Source organism: Peromyscus maniculatus, chromosome X, assembly GCF_049852395.1.
Source record: "Peromyscus maniculatus bairdii isolate BWxNUB_F1_BW_parent chromosome X, HU_Pman_BW_mat_3.1, whole genome shotgun sequence".
Classification (NCBI taxonomy): Eukaryota; Metazoa; Chordata; class Mammalia; order Rodentia; family Cricetidae; genus Peromyscus; species Peromyscus maniculatus.
In genome coordinates, this window is record NC_134875.1 from 142,107,435 (window position 1) to 142,128,093 (window position 20,659).

Consider the following 20,659-nt stretch of genomic DNA (forward strand, 5'->3'; position numbering starts at 1 on the left):
AGTCATTCCCCATTGATTGCTCGGGACTCTCCTGTGGGCAGGAGGATACTCTTCCAACCTCACAGCCTGACTGTTTTGGAGGACAGTCCCATGGAATTCAGTGCTCCAAGAGTGACTGGACTGTGTTCTCATTGTGCCGTCTCAGTAGCTTCTCTGTGGCCATGACAAAACACCACAACCAAGGCAACTTACAAATGAAACATTTCATTTGAGGCTCACATTTGCAGAGAGTGAGAGTCCCTGCCCAACATGGCAGGGAGCATGGCAGCAGGCAGGTAGCATGGCGTTGAGTCTGTCGCTGAGAGCTTACCTCTGATGCACAGGAATCAGGCAGAGAGGAGATGACTGGGAATGGACTGGGCTATGGAAACCTCAAGACTCACTCCCTGTGACACACCTCCTCCAACAAGGCCACATGCCCTAATCCTTCCAAACATTTCCAACTGGGGACCAAGAGTTTGAATACATGAGCCAATGGGGGACATTCCCTTTTAAACCACCATGCCCTCCCACTCCACCCCATCCAATCCCACTCCACCCTGCTTCCCAAATCTCCACGGGGCTGAGCTCCTCCTGTTAGAGTCTAGCCTACCGGTCAGGGATTTTCCAGCTCTGACAAGAAACAAAATACCACCACCCTGCATTCTAAGGTCACTCTTCTTTCATAAGTATGTTTATTATTTGGCATTGACAATGAGGCACTCCATCAGAAATTCCCGTGTGGGAGGATATTACTCTACTGTTAAGGAGCAGCTACACGTGATTAATCTAGCATAGTTGAATATCTTGTTTATACAGAAGGTAAAATGGTGAACCACCATGGTCGGACTCCATCTTTCTCCTCACACTCTACAGTTGCAGATTCTTGAACCTGGATCAAAGGGCACAAAAGCACGTGGACATCCACAAGGCCACAGACACTGTCACTGTACTAATAAGGAAGTAGGTAGAAAGACAGAGATCCAGGCAGGAAAGTGTCAACATGCATCACAGGAGCATAGGAGATAAGCTGAGGACCAGGGGTGTGTAGTCTCCTTTACACTAGAACGCTTCACAGTACTCCACAAATAACAGGCAGGAAAGCGGAGGTCCTCCTGGGAATGGGTCACATCTCATGCCTGGAAGATGTTGGTGAAACCGCGCAGGCCTGGGGAGTCCCGCAAGGGACAGCTGAGTATTTTGTCCCACAAAGGAGCCTACACGCAGAAGCTGACAACGAAGCACTGTGTGGATCATTGGGGTCTCTGTGTCTCCTGAAGATGAGCACCTCAGTTTTCTTCCAACCACTGCTTGAACAGCTTCTGGAACCTCTTCTTGCTTTCCAGCTGGCACTTCTCTTCTGGATGCCACAGCCTCTGCTGCTGCTGCTGCTGCTGCTGCTGCTGCTGCTGAGGCTGCTGAGGCTGCTGGGGCTGCTGGGGCTGCTGCTGCTGCTGCTGCGCCCCCTCTGGCAGGAGGCTGCTTCTCTCAGCTCCCAGGCTGAGCGTAAGGCCACCAAGTCCCTGCACTAGTGTATCCCAGGAGGAAGGACTGGAGGCCCCATCCATTTCCCCAATAACATTTTGCCCACGGGCCTGGCAATACCGACATTCACATCGGAACCAACTCTGAGCTCTGTTGCCCGAGCGGAAGATTCTGCTGTCCTTTTCCGCTGGGTAAGGTGCCCTGTGATCTCGGCGCCTGCGTCTCAAGTGTCGCAGGAATGCTTTCGTCTTCTGAGGGAAACCCAGGAGTCCACAGCGCTGCTCCAGGCAGTTATTCTGCTCCATGCACTGCCTCTGGAGCAGCCCCTCTGCCAAAGGTGTAGGGGCGCTGGAGCCAGGGTTGGTGCTCAGGCCACTGAGGTCCAACCTCAGCTGTTCTAAGGAGATGATGTGAGAGGATGCAGAGCCTTCCTGGGAGGTCTCCACAATGGTCACTTGAGAAGACCCAGAAATCAATGCTGAGTCCCATTTCTGGAGGGGATCCATGGGGGCTAGTCTGAGCTGGAGGCCACAGCAGGCCTGGTCTACTCAGGAAGTGGAAGGTGGTGGGTTCTATGATAACTAGAAGGTAGGGAGGACGAATGTGTGCAGCCAGAAGTAGCCAGACTGTAATGAAAGGTGACAAGGGGTGGGGGAGAGAAATCCCATGGTTATTCATGTTATTTCACCTTTCTGTGCTGCATCTTCCTAGACGGAAACTGGACCTCTGTCCAAATTTCTAGACTAATGCCAGAGTTTGGGAATGGATAACAGAGACAAGGCCAGAATGGCATCACACACCTGAGGCAGGAGGATCACAAATAGAGATTATCCAGAGTAATACTTACTCAGTTGTCTGTCTGAAATAAAGAAAAAGGAATGTGCTGGAGAGACGGCTCAGAGATTAAGAGACGGCCCAGGCTCCTGCGTGCTCACAGTGCACACAAAGTCACACACAGAGAGAAAACTCCACGAAAGAGACAAAGGAGTAAGGCCTACACATGAAAAGCTACCAAATAAACAATACAAAACTAAATTTAAAAACAATGTGTACATAACAGCTACAACACAATGTAGGCACATAGAAAACTAACAAAATATACCCAGAGTCTAGTATACAGACACTATAAAATGCTAATGAAAGAAGGCCTCCTTAAACATAGACAATGTATGCCTGGGTTGGAAGATTTGCCATGGGAAGTTGATTTTCTTCAAGTTGAATTAATCCAAAGCCAATCAAAACCCCAGAAGGAATTTTTTTTTTTTGCTGTTGTTCATAAACAAGCTGAGCCTACATTCCACCTAGAATTACCAAGTTTTCAAAAACAGGAATGATTTGCATAAATCACATCAGTTACTTTGAAGCCTTACTCTAAGGGTGGTGTCTTGGTTTGGTTTGGCATGGCTGTGATGGAAACACCATGACCAAAAGCACCTTGGGGTAGAAATGGCTTAAGTCAGTTTACATTTCTGTATCACAGTCCATCAGTGAGGGAAGTCAGGGCAAGAACTCAAGGCAGGAACCTGCAAGCAGGAACAGATGCAGAGGCCATGGGAGAATGCTGCTCACTAGCTTGCTCCCCAAGGAATGCTCAGCCTGGTTTCTTATACACCCCTGGGGCCCTGTTCAGGGAGAGCACCACTCACAATGTGCTGGGCCATCCCACATCAATCACTAATTAAGAAAACCACCAGAGGCTTGCTCACTGGTCAATCTCTTGGGAGCTTTTTCTCAGTTGACTTACTTCTTCCCAAATGACTCTAGCTTGTGTCAAGTTGACACAAAACCAGCCAGCAATCAGCAAGACTATTGTCATGGAAAGGAATAGACACTTAGATGCACAGAAGAAAACAATCAACAAATGCACCCTTACAAGTGAGTCTGGACACGAAAGCACAAAGGGAATCAGAGAATGTTGAATCTGTTCAACAAACAGAAACCCCTGCATACCCACACGCGGAAATATAAACCTCAGCCTCATCATTTATACACCAGTAAATCATACACAATAATATGCTTTTCAGAAGACACTGAACAAAAATGCCTTCAGGACCACAGAAGAGGTATCAACAAGTCTTGAACCAAAAGCATGATGCACAAATCCACATACAAACAGACATGCACACACATAATTTAAAATAAAATATTTAAAATCTGGACTTCAAAGGTAAAATGCCAATCTTACTATATGCTAACTAATACCTCCAAATGACAGATATTTCATGGGTACCTCATCTTTTTCTTTCAGTATACCTTGACTGGAGGAGTCTCAAACAACTTCCCCTTCTCTGTGTCTCTGCCTGCCTGCCTCGCTCTCCCTCTTAAAATGCTAAATTGAATTGTAAGTATGGTACCTCAGGCTCTTTCATTTTAGCAAATTTGGAATCAAGAAGTCAGTAGTTTCTTTAACACACAGAATACTTAGAACGTCTTATAACAAAAGGAAACTCAGAACAATATTAGAAAGATATCAAGCCATATGAGTTGACTTTTTACACATACAAACTAAAACAAATGTCCTAGGAAGGGAGACTCTTAGGATTTCGTCATTGAAAGCCCTGGCTCGTGTAGTTCTATCCCGAGGGCCATCACCACCCCACACAGATACTTAGGTGTGAAGCATGTAGAGCAGAATCCTCAGATTGAGAATTATCCATAGAAAATCAATTGCCAATTGAGATTCACAGATCTGATCAGTTTTCACAAGTCACAGAGATACTCCCAGGATATTTCTTCCTTTAGAAAGACAGTTCTCACAGGAAGAAAGTAAGTCTCACAAATACCTTTTAATCAAGAAATTGCCTAGACTTCAGAAACATCAAATCACAACAAGGTAGCATTTTAATCATATTTTGTTCTCCCCCTCGCTCCCTATTTCTGTGAACTATTTCCAGTCAAATAGCACCACCACAAAATGATCATGAAGTTACTCATGAACCTCTCTAGAGGTATTAAATACAAGGAAGCCCACAAATGTCCTGTTTAGGATGTGGAGAGCAACTAGAGGAAAAAATACGACTTCCCATTCTGCATCTTGTTTCATCAACTGTCTCTTACCTCAGCAGGATACAGACCTTATACCAAACTTCAGCTCAAATTAAGGCAACCTCCTGTTTCCTCCTCCTCCTGCTCCTCCTCCTCCTGCACCACCACCACAACCACCACCACCACCACCACCACCACCACCACCACCACCACCACCACCACCATCGCAATCATCATCATCATCACCACCACTACCATCATCATCTTACATAGCTTATAAAGAATTGGAAGACATGATGGCTGGACATGAACAGACCCAAAATGTTTATTGGTCAAAGTTTCTGTTTGGTAGTGTACTGTTTGATCATTGTGGTGGTCATTATTATGTGTTATGGTGGGTAGGCTGTGATGCCTGGTTAATCACACACGAGCCTAAGTATTTCTGTGAAGCTATGTCCAGACTGAGAAACTGTTACTACTATTAGACTTTAAGTGACACATGTTATCTTTCATTGTGTGAATGGACTTCATCACCTCAGGCAAAGTCTGAAGCTTGTCCCAGGGTGTAGGTAATTCAGTCTCCTGACCCCAACACACACACTCTGTCTGATTTTAGAGCATTCTAGTCTGCCTGCTGAATTCAGGTTCAAAATTACAACATCAATTGTTTTTAATTCAAATACCACATGTTTCACTTATTTTACATACCCACTATAACATCACCTCCCAAATAAATACTATCCAACCAAGCCACTTGACCTCCAGATTTTGCACTTGCCAGAGTTCACATTGCAGTGGAGCCAATGTCTTGAGATGAAGGAATCTAGCACTAGATAGAGATATGCATATCATAGATCATATCATAGATCTCTTATTCGTTTGGTTTCCCTGGAGAATCTTTACAGATAACAGTCACAACATACCGTACCTTCCTGCAGCCCAATTGAAAACATTTGCTGAGCCATTGTTCTGCCAAGTGCCAAATGATGTGGACTACAAGAAATGGGACAAAGGACAGGTTCCATACACGCAGTGCCTCCCCCAAAACACAAAATGTGTGCTAGGTGCTTTACCTCCTTCCTTCACTATGGTCTCCCCAGAAAAATCCAAAGTTGGTAGAATCATTGTCATTTCACAAATACAAAACTTCAAAAGTAAGGAGAGACACACCAGAGGCTGGGCCTGACCTGGGATCTGGTGCAAATGAAATCTGTTTAATATAAAGCTGAAGGAGATGGGTTTGCATAGAACAGCTGGACCACATCACAGAAAGCTTCCAGTGACATGAAGGATCCAAACAAAATCTCACTCTCTCTCATCTGTCCCGTGGCATCCACCAAACCAAGAAACAGCACCAACTGACCTAAGGACAGGACTAAAACTGAATTAGAATTATGAATCCAACGTAAGATGGATGTGTGTGGTTAATAGATGAGGAACACACAGTACAAGAGCCAGCATTCTGGTGAAGGACCATTCATAGAAGGCTTAGAAATGGCAGAGCAGGAAAAGCCCTTGACCTAACTGAGAAGTCTAGGGTAACTCCTGTGTTCCCTGCTGAGTGAGGACCATGAAGTGAGTGGGAAGTCCATCTCGCAAACATCCCACGGCAGCATGGGTGGAAGGAATGACAGGAAATGTGCCCTTTTCTACTTTCTTTCCCCCTCACATTACCTATCTGCTAAGAGAACCCTCTGACTTGATTATTGAGATTCTACTCCTCCTCCAGTCTTCAATTTCTGAGATAGGGTGTTCCTCTGTAGTCTGTAGTATCCTCAAATTCAAGTCAATCCTCCTGCCTCATCCTTGTGAGTGTTTGGATTACACAAGTGAGCCCTCATTGCCAATGATACTGTGGTTCTTAATATCAAACTCATTTCACAGGTGAAGACAGTAATTTCCTCAGGATGGTAGAAAGACACATGGCAGATCTGGCTATTAGGAAATTTGTCAGGAATATAGCTCCTGTCCTGAACTACCATACCACATTGCCCTCTCAAAAATAGACACACAAGCATACACAATGCTTCCCATGGAAGAAATTCTGCTTATGGCCATGAGTAAAGAGAACCCCTTCTCACTAAGGACTAATCAGAACAGTGATTCCCCACTTCACCAAACACAGGAGGAAGTAGGGGGTGTTGGGAGCAGGTCAAGTACAATCTGTGATCTACTGATGCCATCAAGGACCACCAGTTTTTTCTGAAATCTACAGGTAGCATGAGCCTAGTTTAGAAAAGCACTTTCTATTCCTGTATCTTTCCTGAGAGCAGATACCGCCCAAGCCCCCAGCAGATATTGTGGTGATACTGTGTTTCCCAATATATTGTGCATCCTAATAAACTTATCTGGGGTCAGAGAACAGAACAGCCACTAGATATAGAGGCCAGAAAAATGGTGGCACACACACCTTTAATCCTAGCATTAAATCCAAATCTGGATCTCTGTGAGTTCAAAGCTACACTGGAAACAGCCAGGCATGTTGACACACGCTTTAATCCCAGGAAATGATGGCAAGAAACAGAAAGGTATATAGGACGTGAAAACCAGGAACTAGACCCTGGTTAAGCTTTTAGGCTTTTAGCAGCAGTTCAGCTGAGATTCATTCGAATGAGGACTCAGTGGCTTACAGTCTGAGGAAACTGGATCAGCTGAGGAATTGTTGAGGTGAGGAAGCTGTGGATTTTCTCCTTCTCTGATCTTCCAGGATTCACCCCAATACCTGGCCCTGGGTTTGTTTTATTAATAAGACCATTTAAGATTCATGCTACAAGATATAGCAGATAGATAATCTTTTCCACTCATGTTGGTCAAGTGGGCATTACTTCCCCATTCCTTTGCCACCTGGAAGCCAGTGGATAGATGATGGTGGCAGTCTTCGATGAAAGGTTTGGCATGGGGGCCTCTAAGCAAGATTTTCCCCTCGAATCCACCCTTTAGGGTTCAGCTTAGACAGCACTTCTTCCAAAAGGTATTCTCTGGGTTCCTTCAAACCATCTGGACTGGGGACCTTCCTAGGGTTCCCACAGCACCCTGTATTTTCCTACCCAAGTCTGTTCAGCTGTCAAGGGATGGTTATCTGTACGTCAAATCACTAGCCTGGGAGCCAAGTGAGCAGTCATTGAGTTCCTCTAGTCATCCTTCACTGAGCCTTGGCCCTAGTAGATCATAAGAAGTATGGAGAACTTGGAGGGTTTTTATAAACATATCAGTATTTCCGTCTTGCAGAATCTGTATTTTCCCACACTGGAATGGAAGAGAGTCCCAACACCGAGAGCCTGGGTAATGTCCCTAAGATCACATAACCACATGGAAAGGAATTCCACCCTGGGACTGCCTGGCTCCAGATGCCTGTGCCTTTGGTGGTGGAGCAATACCTCTCTGGATCCTCAGCCTCCTCAGAAGATGAATTAGAAAGTAATCTTGAGGTATAGAATTCAGATGGACAGGCCTGGAGGCTAGGCTGGGTGCCCAGATCAGGAAACTGATGTAGCAAATACTTACATTCCTGCATCAGACCATGCTGTGCTCTCAATATCTGGTGGGCTGTCAAACAAACCTTGCCAGTCTATGCAGCCCAAACCAACCTGGCCAGGCTCCTTCTCTCCTTGACTTACACCGCAGTGTGGACAAGAAATAACAAGTAGCTAAACACACCAATGCTTCCTATGTGGAGGTGATGAATACTGCAAACAGAGGCAAATTCACTTTGAAAATTAAAATTTTATCTTTCCCACCTTTCTGTCTGCAATAAAATATACTTAGAAAATGAATTTATTTCATTTGAGAGGAAAAGAATTCATTTCATCATTTTGTTTAGACAACATGAGGACATTTGTGCCAAGAATGGCAATATGTCACATCTGTACAAGGCAATGGGTGCCAAAGAGTAGCCACCTACCACGTACAAGGGCAGCGGGGGAGGAGCCTGAATTCCAGCCAAGGAACACCACACAGAGAGGTGAGTTTGTCCAGGCCCTGGCTGTCGGGTCTTCTGTATTTCCAGTGCCTACAACGATGTATCCAATCTCACCAGGCCTAGAAAAGAAGAGACACTCTTCTTAGCAGTGTCCCTAGAAAAGAACATCAAAGTCACTAAACGCCGAGTAATGTCCATCTATGAATGTGAAAGAAGATTTGAAGAGGACCATGAAACACAGTTATTAGCTTTGGGAGCTCCTGCCATGTGGAACTAAAAGATACAGACTTGAGATGTGGAGCTTCACCGGAAGGGCCCAGGGAAGAGCAAAGAAGAGGGGCAGAGCAACAGGAAGAAGACAGTCATTTCTCAGCAGTGACAAGCCCTCCTGGTCACCACAGTCACGGATCTCTGGGTCTGCAGCATAGATTCTGCCACCCATGGCCTGTGTGACACCTACATGTCCCCTACAAGACAACACCAGACTGGCCAGAGTGCATTCACCTAACCTGTCTTCCCTGGGACACAACGGTTCCATCAATAACCGCCCTGGAGCCCAATCCTAAGGCCGGAGGCAAAGTGCAGTGAAGCATACAATAAAGGGGGACATGGGGTCTGCACTGCTGCCAGACCCTGGGGAACAGAATGGGGAGAGAAGACACAATACTTGTCATTTCCGGAATGAACAGGAATTCAAGCTTCCGATCTGCCACCGCCATTCAGAACACACGAGTTCCCACTCATAAACAAGTGGCAGGATACCACCTACCTAACAAAAAAGGGCTGTGTGGCTACTGCACTGATGTCACATACCTCTAGACTCTGGATACTGCAGGGGTAAAAGGCACAGGCCTTCTCTGGGGGAACAGGAAATAAGTCCTGACACTTCCTGCATTCACACATACATCCTGAAAAATAACATTGCTCAGAGGACTCCTAACTGCAGGGCAGGGACCTGATGTGAAAATGACAACAGAACATGTGATTGTGTCAGCTAAAGGGGAATGATACACAGAGGAGGCTCTGCAGCCACATGATCAAGAAGGCCTCAGCCTGGCTGTGATGGGACTTTGTTGTACAGGCTCAGTTGCCCTTACCTGACATTGTGATTTCTTTTTGAGTAGATGATATATGCATAGACATAATGAAATATCCTGCGGACGTGACGCCCAGAATTCATTTATATTTCATATACACATTATACATACAACCTACAGGTGATCTTATAGTTTTATACTGATATAATTCATGCATTTTAATACTTCCGTGTGTGTGTGTGTGTGTGTGTGTCTATCTTACTGTTTGTCTGTGTGCATGCTCAGATTGAACACAGGATCCCACGCATATAAAGTACATATTCCACCTCTGAATCACGTCTCCACCCTGGCTTGCATTGTAACAAGCTGCCAGGAGGAGGTGAGATGTGGAATTGCTCTCTGTGGTTTCATCTGGTGCTAGGAAATTTTCAGGATTTGGAGCATTTCGGTTTGGCAGGCTCAGATTAGGGGTGTTCAAACAGTGCTGTTATCCTCCCTGCAGATGAGGTAGCTGGTGATCATAAAGGCTCAGCCACTCACTGATGGTGACCCAGCTAGTTTTTGATGGTGATCCCTTCTTTTCAGGCTGTCTTTACTAGCAGCCACAGTCATCTATTCTCTCACGACTGCCACCTACTGGCTTGAACTTGCATCCACCATCTTCTACTAAGCAAAGATCTCCCTCCCTTTCATTTCTCACCATCTGGTAAATGTTGGACACAGATTCTGTTTTAGCCCAGGACTATCACTTGACAAGGCAACTATTCCTTGCAATACACAGTTGGATGCCCATGCCAGACCCGAAGAAACATGGTGGGTTTCCTTCCCACCGTCATACCGCATAAAGAGCATGGGCTGGGGCCATGGTCTTAACTTAGCTATCTCATTCAATCCCATGTACAATTTTCACAGTGACTGACACGAATAAAGCCGCTGTTTCCTCACAAAAGCTATCGACAAAACATTGTCTTAGATGCCAAGGTGGTCTAGGTGAAGACTCGGCTTCTTTGACAGAGAACTGTTGAAATTGTTCCCCTTAAAATACAGAAACCCTTCTTCTCTATTGCTTATGAGGCTCAGCCACACAAGGATCCTCACTTGATCTTTTCAGACAAGGCTAACAAAACAGCACCCCCACAGAGGTCAAGCACACATCAATACACCGCCAACAGCATGAGTCAATCTAGAGAAACCATATTGAAAGGCAAAAGGAAACCTGTGATCAATCCTAACAACCAATTTCCCGTCCCACAGAGGCCTACTGCCCAGAACCAGCTGTCCTCCAGCAAGCAGGACAACCAGGTAGGCCTTCCCTCGGAGTATCTTCTGCTGCAGCTTGCATCTGAGGAAAACCGTCCAAGTCCTTGCTGCTGATACAGGAATCACCGAGCTTAATTTCTCTAAGTTCTATTTCTAAGTCACATCCTGACCCTTATCTTTGTGAGGAATCTCAAGAAGAATTTCTCTGACGTTTCTATCGGGCAAATGTCTCCATTGAAAACAGTAACTCTTCAGGGACTCTGTCTCACACTGTAGGGTGGCAGATGGGGTGGGCGGCTGGCAATGCCAAGGAGACAAGTCATCTGTGAGCTTGAACAGACTCGAGCCCAGTGACACCCGGATGCCTAGTGGTAACTACAGGAAATTTGGGTCCCTTCTCCCTGTAAAATCGCCATCCCCAGGTAGAGAAAGACAAATACATCACACTGAGATAGCCCAACCATGATTCTGACACTGAAGAGATGGCCGGCCCTTCTGAGAAAAACAAGGAGGCCTCTCAGAAAGCACCATTCAGGCTCACCAAGGAGGGATCCTGGTCTAGACCCACATGCGCACCAGCACCCCCCTCCCCGCCCCCCTCCCCGTTCTAGGAGCTTCTCTCTGGGTTTTGCTTTCCCTTGGCCCATCCTAGGGAGCCTCCCTTCTCCTCTCCCCCTCCCCACCCCCACGCCCCCAATTCCCTCTTTTGCCTGTTGCTCCCAGGTCTCCCCCCACCCCCATCTCCTCAGAACCCTCATGCTCTCTTTCTGAACCTCCCTCAAAGCCTTCACTCTCTCACTCTCATTCTCCCTCTGTCTCTCTGGCTTTCTCACGGGTATTTCGTCAGTGAATCAGGTCCTGCAGTCTGGACGCCAGAGTACCACTTCCTTTGCTCAACCCTGGAAACGCAGCTTGGCTCTCAGACACCAAGGGTTAAGACCACCAAGAGGAGCGGTCCTCCAGAGGCTAGAGAGGCCTGGGACTGCGGCCGGCCCGGCTGGTGGCTCCCAGGGGAGGACGACTTTACCCTTAGCTGCCTCTGCTGAGGCCCGAATCTCAGGGTGGTGGGCGGCAGCGATTTTCTCCCCAGGAGTGGTGGCATAGGGCGTCGCGGCCCACACTGTCCAGCTCAGGACCTGTGGTTTCTATGGAGACCGCTGTCCCGACAGGACAGCACGCAGCTGCAGCCCCCAGGACCCCCCTGCAGTGTGGGGAGAGGAGAGATCGCGGTAGCGGAGGTGACGTCACACGGGGGCTCCATGGATTCCAAGAGAGGCCTTGGGAGGCTGCCTGCCAGGGGATGTGCAGATCAGCTGGGGGCCACAGAGTGCAGGGGAAGATGAGTCTCTGCTCTTTGAGTTTCCTAGTCGTCTTTGTGTGAAGGCACGAGCTTAAGCGAAAATGAAAACCAACCAAGTGAAGGAGTTGCTCCAAGGCTGCCACATGTGGGGATCAAGTGTCTGGGTGGATTTGCTGTTTGCTTTTCAGTTCATGGGGTGGCAGTGGAATCAGGGGAACTCTCAGCCCGCTGCGCAGGGAACTCTTATCTCTATGCCCAGATAGTTTAGAACAAGCTTCCCACCCAAGTGGCTTCTCCATGAGAAAAAAGCATGGGAGTAGGGGGGGTCTGTCATCCAGGAGTATTGCAGATCATGGCAAGAGAGTGCATATCAAGGCTCAACTGAAAAACACCTCAAAGTTTGTTCTGGAGTCAAATGGAAGTGAGAATGGTCCGGAAATATGTGTTTAGCTGCTCCAAGGTCGGTGTTTCAACGTGGAAGCAGCTTCATTAAGTTCTTATAGTAACAACTAAGATTCCTATAACATTGCTGGCGGCTCATCTCGGATTTGAAGACTCTCACTGTGGGATTTGAATAGCCCTCACTGGGATTGGAAGACCACCACTTAAGGTAGAAAAATCGACTGCAAACATGGATGGAAGACTCACGGATAATAATGATCTTTGGGGCCCTGAGCAACTTCACGGAGCATATCCTAGTAACAATTCCAAATCTCACAGGTGAATGGAGATCGGAGAGCTCCCTAGGGGAAGATTGTCAAGTATAATTTAACCAATCTGCTGGAAGTACGGGTGGATACTTTTACCAGATGTATTGAAATCTTCCCTTACCAAACAAAGTGCACAGGAATTGGTAAAGACCCTCTTAAATGAAGTTGTTCCTAGATTCAGAGTACTTAGGAGCATTCAAAGTGAAAAAGGACAGACTTCAAAGCAGAATTCACCTGTGGATTCTCTTGGACCCTGGTAATATATTTTAACCTCTGTTGTTCCTAGCATCCCCAGTCTCTTCAAACACATCTCACTGAATTGATGCTGGAGGCCCAAGGTCTCTCCATGAAGTTCTTACCACCACCTTGATGAAGCTGAGAAGTACCAAAGGCCTTTCTGGACTGACTCCTTTTGAAGCTTTATATGGGAGGCCTTTCCTTACAAGAGACCTGCCACATGACCCCCAAACTATCCAACTTGTTTTCTTATATCACACATCTAGCCACGTTCCAACTTATCCTTTCAGACTTCAGTCAGGGAGCCTCTGAAGGGAGACAGATCATTTTGCCCTATTCTGTCCTGGAGATCTAGTCTTGATCAAATCCCTCAAGGACGTGAGCCCCAGTTGGAATGTTCTCATTTGCTGTTCTCCTTACCTCAAAGGTCTGTAGATGTAACCAATCGTATTATTAAAATAAGAAACACAGAGCCAAGGTAAAAGAGAAAAGCCGAGAGGTCAGAGCTCAGAGATAAAATCTTACCTCCTGCAGTGCTCCTAGCTTCCCCGAGAGAGGGAGGTACTTCCTGTGTCCCTGTTTAAATAATCTTTCTGTTCTGCCTTCTCATTGGTTGTAAACCCAACCACATGACTGCCTCATCACTGCCTGTAAGTACCGCCCTCCAGGTCTTAAAGGCGTATGTCTCCAATACTGGCTGTATCCCTGAACACACAGAAATCTACCTAGCTCTTCTAACCACCACGCTCTTACTATGGCTCTAATAGCTCTGACCCCAGGGCAACTTTATTTATTAACATAAAATTAAAATAACATTTCAGTACAAATAAAATATCACCACATTTCCCCTTTTCTATTTTAATAAAAAGAAAAAAGGCAAAAGGTTATAACTAACAAAAGAAAAACTATATACAAAAGTACAATAACTATATACAATATATACAAGTAACAAATACCTAAACGATGTCTAGTCCATTTGTATTTGACAAATCAGAGAAAAAATTCCCTTATCTATCCTATTTTAGTAAGTCCAAAATGTATCTAATTCACTTTCTATCCTAATTAATCTTCAACTATAACTAACTAATCTTCAACTCCCTCAGAGACCCAAGAAGGAAATAATATTAGCTAACAAAAATAAAAACAGGAAGTGCACAAAAGCAACTTCCAAAAATTTTGTGAGTCGACAGAAACAGCCAGCTGCCTGGACAGTCACCTGAGGTTTCTCTGCAGTGTTGGGGCATCATCTTCAGCCTATAGGCTTAGCGTATCTGACAGACTCATTTGTGAAGTAGGTTGTACACAAGGTCAACAGTTCAACCTCACACTGGGTGAGAGCAGTCCATGTACCAGAAACACCTGAATTCTACTAGTGTCATGTCATGATTCAGGATTTTAAATTCTGGAAATTGTTGATGGTTTTTGAATTCAGCTGTCCATTCTTCTTGGCTGTGTATATATGGCTTCATCTAAGCATCCCCTTCTCCACATCCCTCTATTAAATGCCAGTCTACTATTGAGAGGCGTGAGCTTTCAGTTGCTGTTCCATTGCACAACAGAAGCCATCGGCCCACTGCCTGTTCAGCTGCCTTCTAAGAAAAGGACACTGTACCTTTTCCGGATTGTGAAGTCCACTTCAGGGATGGTGCCATATTGTCCTGGCCTCAGAAGACGCCTTTTGATAAAGCCATAACCACACTTGTTTTGGCAGGAATTGGTAGTCCTTTGTTTCGTGTTCTATCTGTCCATTTTTTCTGTTGATTTGAGGATACTTTGTTGTCCAGTGGCTAACTTTTGCCACAATGAAAATTAACTCCATATGCAGTTTCTTCAATGCCCATATTTTCTCTGAAGTAGATTGGTACTGCCAGGAGCCGACATGTCTCAAAAAAGAAAAATTTCTAAGTTATTAAAACATTTTAAATGCCATATTCTGTAGATCTCTGAAGGGTTTGAAGATGACCTGTCTAAAATACATCTGCTCAATTTTTAAAACATATCTAATATGACTACAATTTCTATTGTAATGTCTAACTACTAACTTTCATTTCTTTATATCCTAATAGTTGGTAATAATGTAAAGTATTTAAAACTAGTAATTGTCTTTTTCTTTTCTTTTCTTTCTTTCTTTCTTTTTTTTTTTTTAAACAAGAACCTTAAATCTAATCTCCTTTGCTTAGCCTTTTTCCTAACCCTTGACAACTTGTAACCTACCCCCCTAAATAATGAAAATTATCCCAGACCCAAAACCCATTAAAAAGAACCAAAAAAAAACCACCCGCCCCACACCACCTGTTTGGGAATGTGGGTGTCATATTCTTAAAATTGCTTCCTGCTGGGTATGGGCGAAGTTATCTTTATCCTGAAAGAAAATTTTTTAGGTTAATTGTCAAATTCTAGGAAAGGTAACTATATCCTTCATTATTATCCAGTCTGTGTATAAAGCCAAAGTTCAGGGTTTATCTCAAGTCCTTATTCAAGTAGTCTTTGAGACTGGATCATCTCAGCTAGTCATCTCAAAATTGTTCTGAGCACCTTGTAGTTCAAAGCTGATCTGTAGATGATGTTTGTCAGCTTAGTGATATTATTATTGTCCACGTGGAATTGTTGTTGTTGATGTTGTTGTGGGGCCCCATCTTCTTTCCGGAGACTTCAGTTGATGTTAGGCCTGGCCGTGATTTCCTGCAGAAAACTGATAAGAGACTCGAACACAAAGACATATATATGCAGCTAACTGAAGCCTTTTTTCTAGAATTAGTTAGTACTCTATATGACCATTCATATCTTAACAAAGTTTAAAATGTATATATATATTAATCTTGTAAATTTTGATATAAAATTTATACTTTAAGAAAAGTTTAAAGAATCAGAATAGAATCAAAGAGTTGAGATTAGTAATAGAATAGTCCCTTAATTAATTTGGCTTTTGTCCTGTCCCATAGCAGAAAATGGCTCTTTTATTCTGTCATGATACAGGGAGTTTGTATTTTCATTTTAACAACATGCTTGAGTTTAAAGAAGGAGAGAGCCATTCTCCAACTCCAAAGTCAGCTTTAAATTTTAATTGAACTGGGACTACTAGAAAACCAATAGTGTTAAATCTTTAGAGAAAAGCAGAAACAAACATTTAAGAAGACATAAAATTTTTTAGATAATATATACCCATATGCCATATACTCCCATATACTCTGTTTCCTGGGATAGATGATTTGTCCCTTTTCTTCAGTTGTCTCATTTGTCTTGTGTCCTTCAGATTCCTTAACCTTCATTCTCCTAAAAGACAAAAACAAAAACCTTCCCCCAAGACTAATTTTGGGGATGTTCCTTTTTGGCAAGTTATTATCTGATTAAATGAAAAGACATGTGTTATAGGTACAAGTTAGTTTAAATTGGATGTTCATGCTGGTTGATGAACTATCACCTCCTCTAATTAAGAGGTTTCTCTTGTTCAAATCGAACCTTTATCAATTTTGATGGTACCCACAGCTTATCTTCTCCTATAGAAACAAAAGCAAAACCTCGTCCCCAACGTAATACATACCCTGGCTTCCATTCTGAGGTCAGCACATCCTTAAAGTATATAGGCTGATTTAATTCTGTAGTTTTTTCTATTACCCAATGTCTCTCTGCAGCTGTTGTTCCTTTCTCATTGGCATTCAGAAAATTCAAAGTTAATAGAGCATTATGCAGTCTATTTCTGGGGGTTTTTGTTACTCCTTTCTGTTTATTTAGCATATCCTTTAGAGTTCTGTTTGACCTTTCTATAACTGCTTGACCTGTAGGATTATGTGGTATACCTGTAATATGCTTTATATTGTAATAAGCAAAAAACTGTTTCATTTTAACAGAGACATATGATGGAGCATTGTCAGTTTTGATTTGTGCAGGTATACCCATAATGGCCATAACTTCTAGCAAATGAGTGATTACAGAATCAGCTTTTTCAGAACTCAAAGCAGTTGCCCATTGAAATCCTGAATAAGTATCAATGGTGTGGTGTACATATTTCAATTTTCCAAATTCTGCAAAGTGAAACACGTCCATCTGCCAGATTTCATTCCTCTGAGTACCCTTTGGGTTACATCCTGCTGGTAATGGTGTTTGATTATAGAAGGAACAAGTAGGACATTTCTTTACTATTTCTTTGGCTTGTTGCCAGGTTATGGGAAAATCCTTTTTTAAACCTTTACTATTGACGTGATGTTTTTTATGAAAGTCTGAGGCCTCCAGCACATTTCCTATCAATAATTTATCAATCTCATCATTGCCTTGTGCTAGAGGGCCTGGCAGACCAGTATGAGATCGGATGTGAGTTATATATAAAGGATGACTCCTTTTCCTGATTGTATCTTGTAATTGAATAAATAGTGAAGTTAATTCTGAAGCATCAGGGATAAATTCTGCAGTCTCAATATGTAATACCACTCTTTCAGCATACTGAGAGTCAGTTACTATGTTGAGAGGTTCTGAAAAATCCATTAATACCAACAGAATAGCATACAATTCTGATTTTTGCACTGAATTATAAGGACTTTGTACCACTTTACTTAAATTTTCTGATTTGTAACCTGCCTTTCCTTGTTTGTTGGCATCTGTATAAAATGTACGAACTCCAGATATGGGTTTTTGCCGTACAATTCGAGGCAAGATCCAATCAGCTCTCTTTATAAAATCAATTCTGTTGCTTTTGGGATATTTGCTGTTAATTTCTCCCAAAAAATTACTGCAAGCTCTTTGCCAAGGTTCACTTTCTGTCCATAATTTTTCAATGTCCTCCTTAGTTAAAGGTACGACAATTTCTGCTGGGTCTATTCCTGCTAATTGACGAAGTCTCAATTTTCCTTTCCAAATCAAGTCAGAGATTTTTTTCCCATAAGTTTTTAATTTTTTATTTGGTTTATTTGGTAAAAATATCCATTCCAATATAATATCTTCCCTCTGCATTAATATTCCAGTAGGGGAATGCCTAGAAGGTAAAATAACCAAAATGCAATCCAGCTTTGGATCAATACGATCCACGTGCCCTTCATGTACTTTCTTTTCTACCAAGGCCAATTCTTTCTCAGCTTCAGGTGATAATTCTCTTGGACTATTTAAGTCCTTGTCACCTTCTAAGGTTTTGAACAAATTAGTCAGTTCATCATTTTTTACCCCAACAATAGTTCGTAGATGAGAAATATCTCCAAATAATCTTTGAAAGTCATTAAGAGTCTGTAGTCTATCTCTCCTAATTTGCACCTTTTGGGGTCTAATTTTTTGTAGCTCTATTTTATATCCTAAATAATTAATAGAATCCCCTCTTTGTATTTTTTCAGGAGCAATTTGTAATCCCCAGCAAGGCAAAATTTTCTTTACTTCTTCAAACATTCTTTCTAAAGTATCTGCATTTGAGTCAGCTAGTAAAATATCATCCATATAATGATAAATTATAGATTTAGGAAATTTTTTACGTATCACTTCCAATGGCTGTTGTACAAAATATTGACACAGAGTTGGGCTATTTAACATTCCCTGTGGGAGGACCCTCCATTGAAATCTTTTAACCGGTTGAGAATTATTATAAGTAGGCACTGTGAAAGCAAATCTTTCTCTGTCTTTTTCTTGTAAGGGTATTGAAAAGAAACAGTCTTTTAAATCAATAACTATGAGAGGCCATCCTTTTGGTAACAGAGTAGGCAAAGGAATTCCAGATTGTAGAGAGCCCATCGGCTGAATTACTTTGTTAATTGCTCTAAGGTCTGTTACCATTCTCCATTTACCAGATTTCTTTTTAATAACAAATACAGGAGAATTCCAAGGGCTGGTTGACTGTTCAATATGCTGAGCATTTAACTGTTCTTCTACCAGCTCTTCTAAAGCCTGGAGTTTCTCTGTTGTTAAAGGCCATTGCTGAACCCATACAGGCTTGTCTGTTAACCATTTTAAAGGTAGAGCTGTTGGTATTTTTGGAGGATTATCAGTTGTTGTGCCCTGTTCCTGTATAATATGGATGGCTGGTGACCACTCAAAATAATGCCTTCTAATATTTCTCTCAGAAACATGTGCTAGTTTATGATTTGTTTCTGAGATTGGAGGGATTTTAATCTGAGTATTCCATTGTTGCAACAAGTCTCGACCCCACAGGTTCATAGCTATGTTAGCGACATATGGTTTTAATTTTCCTCTCTGTCCTTCTGGACCTATACATTCGAGCCATCTTGCACTCTGTTTCACTCCAGATAATGTCCCAATTCCTAACAGTTGAACGTTTACCTCTTGAAGAGGCCAAGCTGGATGCCAAAATTCTGGTGCAATTATGGTAATGTCCGCACCTGTGTCTACCAGACCAGACAACAAAACACCATTTATTTTTATCGTTAATTTTGGTCTCTGTTCATTAATAGAAGTTTGCCAAAAAATTTTCTTTATGTTTTCTCCTGAATTTTCTATTCTCTCTGTTTCATCATCCTGACCAGCATGATTTATTCCAATAGTCATTTGGGTATTTAATCGCTCAGAGCAGGGATTTCCTCTACAGCTGCAGGAAAGGTTTGAACTGGTTTTGCTATGGGGGCCTGCGCGAGGCCCCTCCGGGAGTTTCCCGAAAACTGAGGCAAAGGATTACCCTGTCTGTCCTTTGTTGATCTACATTCGTTGGTCCAGTGTTTTCCCTTACCACACCTTCTGCATACTCCAGAAGGAAGGGGCATTCTGTTGCCATTGTTCCTTGAAGAAACATTGCTTCTAGGAATGACCTGTTTACAGTCCCTTTTAAAATGTCCTTGCTTTCCACACCCAAAACATCTAACACTCCTCAAACCTTTTGAAATTACTTCTCCTACCCACGTATCATGCTCATCAACCTCAACATTAATTGTTTCTCTAATCCAATCTTCCAAAGGTGCAGATCTTGCCCTTAACGGCCTGATTATTCTTTTGCATGCTGCATTCGCATTCTCAAATGCCAAAGCTTCAATTATTGCCTTACTAGCTTCTGATCCTGAGACCATTCTGTTTACTGCTGAAGCCAGTCTTTCTAAAAAATCTGTGAAAGATTCTTTAGGGCCTTGCATAACCTTTGTGAATGACTCATGTTTTTTTCCTGGTTCATCAACTCTGTCCCATGCATTCAAGGCTGCCATTCGACATAAAATTACGGTTTGAACATCATATAAACATTGTGTTTGTATTGAAGCATATTGGCCTTCTCCAATAAGCTGATCCTGACAAACTTGTATTCCTTTATCCCTCCATTGTGTTTCTACGTTTCTAGCTTCCTCCTTAAACCAAGTCAGAAATTGAATTCTCTGGCTGGGTTCCAGAACAGCTTGTGCAAGGTCCCGCCAGTCCTGTGGTATAATCCTATTATATGTTGACCAAGAGTTTAACATTTGCTTTACATATGGGGAATGCATGCCATAAGATACTATTGCCTCCTTAAACCTTTTAAAATCCATCAGTTCAATTGGAGCCCAGATATTTTGTGTAGCCATTTGATCAGGCATCTGCTGTACGGTTACAGGATAAATTAAGGATGATTGTGTGAAAACAGGCTTTCTTTCTGTAACCTTATGATCCAAACTTGAACCAACTTCACTGTTAAAATTAACAGGTTTTTCTAAAGCTGTTATCCTGGCACTTAAATCGACTATCTTTTTAAATAGTAAAATGAGAATAAGCATGGTGATAAACTGCATAATTCCCATAATACTAATCTTTTCATATAGTTGTTCCATTGTCAGACTGCCTAAAATTTCAAAAACCCAAT

At 43.1% G+C, this 20,659-nt stretch overlaps 1 protein-coding gene across 4 annotated transcripts; it reads right to left on the bottom strand.

Moving 5' to 3' along the window:
• Positions 1-220: 220 nt before the first annotated feature.
• On the bottom strand, positions 221-12,077 carry LOC143270661 (protein FAM156A/FAM156B-like). 4 transcript variants are annotated; one of them, XM_076561442.1, is made up of 3 exons: positions 11,693-12,077; positions 8,351-8,487; positions 221-2,090 (listed from the first exon to the last, which is right to left on the bottom strand). In XM_076561442.1, the coding sequence occupies exon 3, from the start codon at positions 1,968-1,970 to the stop codon at positions 1,269-1,271; it is 702 nt and encodes a 233-aa protein (XP_076417557.1). In that variant the 5' UTR covers positions 1,971-2,090; positions 8,351-8,487; positions 11,693-12,077; the 3' UTR covers positions 221-1,268. The 4 variants fall into 4 exon arrangements, with proteins under 4 accessions (XP_076417557.1, XP_076417558.1, XP_076417555.1 ...); XM_076561443.1 differs by lacking the exon at positions 11,693-12,077 and adding an exon at positions 11,499-11,686 and having other exon boundaries at positions 8,358-8,487; XM_076561440.1 differs by lacking the exon at positions 11,693-12,077 and adding an exon at positions 11,499-11,686.
• Positions 12,078-20,659: the final 8,582 nt, after the last annotated feature.

Excerpts from the sequence above, each read along its gene's own strand:
- LOC143270661 (XM_076561442.1), bottom strand. The coding sequence starts at position 1,970 with ATGGATCCCCTCCAGAAATGGGACTCAGCATTGATTTCTGGGTCTTCT.